Source organism: Parasteatoda tepidariorum, chromosome 10, assembly GCF_982258835.1.
Source record: "Parasteatoda tepidariorum strain Cologne lab strain chromosome 10, Ptep-v5.0, whole genome shotgun sequence".
In the NCBI taxonomy this organism is placed as follows: Eukaryota; Metazoa; Arthropoda; class Arachnida; order Araneae; family Theridiidae; genus Parasteatoda; species Parasteatoda tepidariorum.
Window position 1 is genome coordinate 93,575,891 of NC_141764.1, and position 6,118 is coordinate 93,582,008.

Below are 6,118 nucleotides of genomic sequence, written 5' to 3' on the forward strand. Positions count from 1 at the left end.
AATGTAGCTTTTACCAGAACATATCTTATCAAGGTTTTATTACATTAATCCATATTTTGTAGCTTACCTTAAAGATATTCTGTTTTTTTTATTTTTGAATATTGAGTTGCATTTTTATTTTACACAGAAAAGAACATTTTTTTTTGTGTTTCATTTAAATTGGATAACAATTTTCAGCGTAGTGTTCTTTTATGTGATTTGATGACATTGCTTTTATACGTATGAAGTAATAAACTTATTATAATAGTAATAATAAAAAAATCATAAACTTACTTTCAAAAATTATTGTTTCAAACAGTTCAGCAGCCTTAAAATCGATCCAACCATTACCTAAACGTTATTATGCTTTTGAAGAAACTAAAACATGAATACCTTTTTCCTTCCAAATATTGGAAAAACAATCAAGCTTTCTAAAAGAACTTTCAACTAAATTGGCTTAAAATGTTATTACAACAACTAAAACAGAAAATGCAATTTCAAAAACACAAGAAATCTTGCGAAATAAGTATTATAGATCTACAACAAATGATCTTTAACTTGTGTCATTATGTTAGTCATGTTTTTATAGTCTTCAATGAGAAATCGAAATACTCGCATTTTAGTAAAATTAAAAATCATTTCCGATTATTTTAAAGCAAGTCAAAAGTTCCCTTCGTACTAATTTTTCAAGCTATTATTTTTTAATATTCCATTAATTTCATTATTTTAAATTTATTAGATATCCATTTTTTTATGTTCTGGTATATTTTCATTAGGTTCGTTTGCTTTTTCTTATTTTCTTGTAATAAATTCATTGATATATAACTTTTAGTGTTTTTTTTTCTTCATATTTAAATGAAATATATACATATACATATAGAAGTAACACTCATATTTTAAGGCTTAGAATTTTTGTTCCTGAATTAAGAATTTTGTAATTGAAAAAAAACTGAGGTCGCATCTAATTTGTCAGAATTTTTTTCAAGCCTGAATTTCTTTACATTTGTGATTTTAATTTATTTTATAAGATACTTTTTTGGTATAGTACCAAAAAATATAATCAAAAAATTCATTGATCTTTTTTTTTGGAACTATATTTCAAGATACCATTTAAATATCAATAATCAATTATCAAATATTATTATTATATATATTATATTTCAATATATTATCAATATATTTCTTATATTGATAAGATATTGAAATTATATATAAATATATTATCAATATAAAATTCAAGAGAACAATATATTTCTTTGAATATATTATTCAAGAAAAATAAATAATTTCTATTGAAAATGTAGAGCCATTTCATACACTGAAAAAAAAGTATGGCCAAAACTACCGAAACATGGTGAAATTTACCGTGTTTCATGTTCTATAAAAACACCAAAAAAACTTGGTAAATTTCACCGAAGTTCTTTGGTAAAGATTTTGGTAAAATAACAATAAAATATGGTTTTATTATGCGTCATTAATTTCGAAAAAAATTTGATGATTTTTCGAGCTATCTTAGAGCGTGGCATGAAAATTATTTATTCAGTCAAAATTTACTTTTCAGTTTTGTATTTTTTACTAAATGCATGGTAATAAAAACTGTAATTTTTAGCACTAGAATTTCCGGTAAACTATTGCCTTATGAACTGAAAAATTGCGTATTGAATGGATTAAATACCATAAGTTTGGTTTTATTAACCAGAATTGTGTTTTCTCTACCAGAGATGTAATTATCATATGGTACAAAAATTTCACCAGAATTTTTTTTATTCGTATGCAAATAGAATCTTTTTGCTTATTTAACTAAAAACATTTAACAAAAAATAAATTTTTTATAATTTAGTGACGAAACTTTTCCTTTTAATAATTTCTTTTAAAAACTCTTAAGACGAAAGCCGAATTTCGAAAAACATCAAGAATGATTAAAATTTCCCATTTACATAGAATATAAAACTCTTAATGCACTACATAAAATTGTAATTTTCTAATCAAATGTTTATTTAAAATTCAACCTAAAATTTATTAATTACTAAATTATTCGAAACATTCATAAACATTATCCGATATTACAAACGCATTTTACCGAACCATCAACGTTTATCTTTCACTTTATCTCTATTCCCATTGGAATCTGATTCTGCTAGAGAAAAAAAGGAAGAAAAGAATTCCATTTATTTGTATTTGATCAATATTGATTGTTCTCATTCAGCATATATTCAAGATATTTCTTGCAATGCAATATTGTACCCAATGACTGATAAGGTAAATATGTATACGAATAGAAAAAAAAATACAAATACATAGTTATGTACATGCTAAGAACATGAAATTCGTAAAAAATTTAAACATTAAAACAATAAGCAATTTATCATAAAAAAAATATAAATAAAATTTTATAAATTCATCTTTTATTTTTAATTCATGCGTTTTTTTAGAATTATGCATCACATCTTTATTTTAAAAAAATTAACATTCAAAATGTATAAATATTTGTTAATAGAATAATAAATACAAATACTAGATATTTAGCTACATTGATCTTATTGTTGTTGTTGTCGTCCACCATTAAGGCAAAGGGGGTGCGATTGTTCCTGTTTTCCAATAGCACAATCTTTGGCCAAGAATTCGATTTCTACCACACCCATACGTCACACCCGTTTATAGGGTGGACCCATTCATTCGTCCACAGATCATAATTTTGATCTAAACCAGAGAATGACCAATCTCCAATTCAGTACCCTCAGAGGTATTTTTATGGGGAAATGGAGGACTTTGTGACCTGATAGACTTAACGTGCACTAGTCACCATTTAGTAAACGGGGAGTCTTCGGTAGGCTGGATTTAAGCTCCTGTTCTCACAAACATGAGTCCAGCGCCCTGTCAACCAGGCTATCTTGGTCACATAGATCATATTTAGCAGATGAATTAATTGTTAGTACTAAAAAAATACTTTGAAAAAGTACTATCGTTTTTTTTAAAAAAAAGTATATTTAATACTCTTTAAAAATTTTCGAAAATTACTTAATGCTTTTACGGAACATTTTCAACATTTGTTCATTTTTAGTGTTCGAAGTTGGAGCAATATTATGCATTATATTTAATATTAAATATAATATTCTGCACTGAGAAAAAGAATTTGCTAAAATTAGCATACTGTATGGCAATGATATTTTTTTGTAAATAATATAATTCTGGTTAATAAAATCAAAATATGCGATACACAGTATTGAAACGATTCATTTGGTTCTTTTTTCGTACATACGGAACGGTTTGCCGGAAATTCTGGTTTTCAACATTATAGTTCTTATTATAACACATTTAGTAAAAATTACAAAATTAAAAAGCAAATTTAAACAAATAAATTTTTTCTTTTCCATACTCTAATGTATCATAATAAAATTACCAAGTTTTACTACATTCACCAAAATTGATTTCCTGTTATAAAAAAATATTTTATTGTTAATTTTTTACCAAAATCATTACCAAAGCACTTCGGTAACAACTGTCGAGCTTTTTAACGTTCCTATAGAACAGGGGTTTCCAACTTACGAGGCCTGTTTAAAAAGTATCCGACCTTAATTTTTCCCGCTCAAAGTAGTGGTTCTAAGGCGGCTCCACTGTGCATGGTGGAAGGAGGAACCTTAATGTACATGCTTGAATTTTTTCACCGCTTTCGCTTGCGCAAGTCGCTGGCTGGTGATTGCCAAGTAAGGTGCTGTTCGTAGTGTTCGTCGGATTTAGTTTTCTCGCAAGATGACTGAACGAATTGAGGAAGGATACTGCATCAAATTCTGTCAAAAGCCTGGTGATTCTCAAAGCCAAACAATTCGTAAGATTCAGCAGGTGTTTGGAGAAGAAGGGATGGGTGTAACACAAATTAAGGAGTGGTTCAACCGATTCAAAGATGGCCGCACATCAGCGGAAAGTAAGCAGCGTTGTGGCAGGCCCCAAACTGCTCGGGAGTGCAGCTAATGTTGAGAGGTTTTGAAATTTGGTTATGGCAGATAGTCTCTTGACAATGCGGGAGATTTCAGAAGAGGTTGGAATGAGTAAAGATTCTGCACATGCAATTTTGCGTGAAGATTTGAATATGAACCGAGGGGCTGCGAAATTCGTACCCAAGTTGTTGTCGCCGGAACAAAAAGACCTCCACTTTGACGTTGCACAGGACCTTCAGGATACCACCAACACTGATCCTGGGTTTCTGAACACCCTGATAACTGGAGATGAAGCATGGGTCAAAATTGAAGACGCAACTGAAAGGATCCCGTTTTGGGAGTAGAGAAGAGATAATGCGGAACGCGACGATGGAGCTGAACATCATTCCAAAAGAAGACTTCCAAAGCTGTTTCCAGCAGTGGAAGGATCGGTGGGCTAAGTGGGTGCAAGCACAAGGGGCCTACTTTGAAGAGGAATAGGGTCCCAACTCCGTCTTATATTCGAAATATTTTTTCTGGTCAAAGGTCGGATACTTTTCAGACAGGCCTCGTACATGAGGCCGGGGGCCACAATTGAAAACACAAATCAAATGGCGGGGCGCAACTTTATCAAAATTTTATGTAGAACTCTTTTATGTTTGAAGGAACATTAAATATTACTGTCAGATTTTTACCAAGTTGTACGAAACAAAAGTATTGAATTACAAATTAAAATAAGAAGTAAATTTTTCAAAATATTTAATTGCATATTAAAAAATTCGGGGCTACAATAACCTTAATGTGCACCCCTGTATTAAACAATTAATGTGCAACAGATATCTAAATGTTAAGATATAAAGCTTTAAAAAGGTTGGTATTAAAACTTACATAGTAGCACACAAAATGTTCAATGACAAAATAAGGTTTGTCTACTGCAACCACCAGAGAATAGATATTTAGATTTTAAATTTTAAATCTACTAATGTGTGTGTAAATATTTTCGTCTAAAATGATGAGTGGTTTCAAAAAGTTAAATCGGAGAATTTCATCTAGAATATTTCTGATACGCACATGCTAAATTATATTCACAAAAACAAAAAAATGAAATAAAAAAGAGCAACATACACGATTATTTTTGCATTTGAATAAATATTTTCTTGAATGCAAAACCTGAGAAATAATTTTTTTTGCACCGTTGGTATGACAAATTTCACAGAAACGAAGAAATTAGGTTTTTATTAACGAGAAAAGTATTTTAAACCCATATAGATTTTTTACGAAAATTGTCCGCAAAAAATGACAACTAATATATTTTAGTTCGCAGGCCGCAAAAAAGGCTTTGCTGACCGGATGCGGCCCCCGGGCCGCCAGTTGGAAGCCACTGCTATAGATCCAGAAACGCTGTAAAAATTTTCAATATTCTGGTTTTGACCGTATTTTTTTCAATGTTTTCTCGACTTTTAGTGTATAGAATCCCTATTTAAAATTAAGTTTAAATAGTTTAGGCACATTAGTTGTCGTAAATTAATATGTACGCTGGGGAAAATCAAAATCATTAAAATTTGGTGACATAAGAAAGGCATGATTTATAACAACAAAACCAGTTTTATTGTCTAATAAAGCTTGCTTGAAGATGTTTCAAATAATATAGCACTTCCCAGTTTTTAACGCCAAATGAGTATCCTGTTTTACTTCATCTTAAGCCAGAATTATGTTAAAACATTGGTTACTGATCATTGTAACAGTGGTCTTATACACCATAATTACAACCGTAAGTTTTATATTGAAGTTAAATTAGTAAAGTAACCTTTAATATTTTTCTTTTAACAACTATATAATGTTTTTTTACTATATGAATTAATTATTTTTGGCTTCAGCCATGCGTTTTACTCAAAGATACCACCGTTACAGTACCATTGTAAAACCATAAATTAACACCAGTGAAATATTTAATAGAATATTAAAACAAAATAGCTAATAGAAACATTAGGAATTGTATAATAATTGTGTAAAAATTTGCAAGAACCTAAACTAAGACAAAAAATGCTTTTAATAAATAAATAAAATTCCCTTTACATAAACATTAAAACGATGCTTTAAAAATGAACTACATAAACGTTAAGTTAAATATAAGTTTAACTAAAAAAAAATTAACCGATAAAATATCTCACATAAAAGACTTGGACATTATACATTTTTTAAAGGTAGTCAAGTAGTAAAAGAAA

At 29.3% G+C, this 6,118-nt stretch overlaps 1 protein-coding gene across 1 annotated transcript; it reads left to right on the forward strand.

The window, feature by feature from the left end:
• Window positions 1-3,729: 3,729 nt before the first annotated feature.
• LOC147803087 (protein GVQW3-like) lies at window positions 3,730-4,258 on the forward strand. The gene is made up of 2 exons (XM_087152887.1): window positions 3,730-3,901; window positions 3,981-4,258. The coding sequence occupies exons 1-2, from the start codon at window positions 3,730-3,732 to the stop codon at window positions 4,256-4,258; spliced, it is 450 nt and encodes a 149-aa protein (XP_087009013.1).
• Window positions 4,259-6,118: the final 1,860 nt, after the last annotated feature.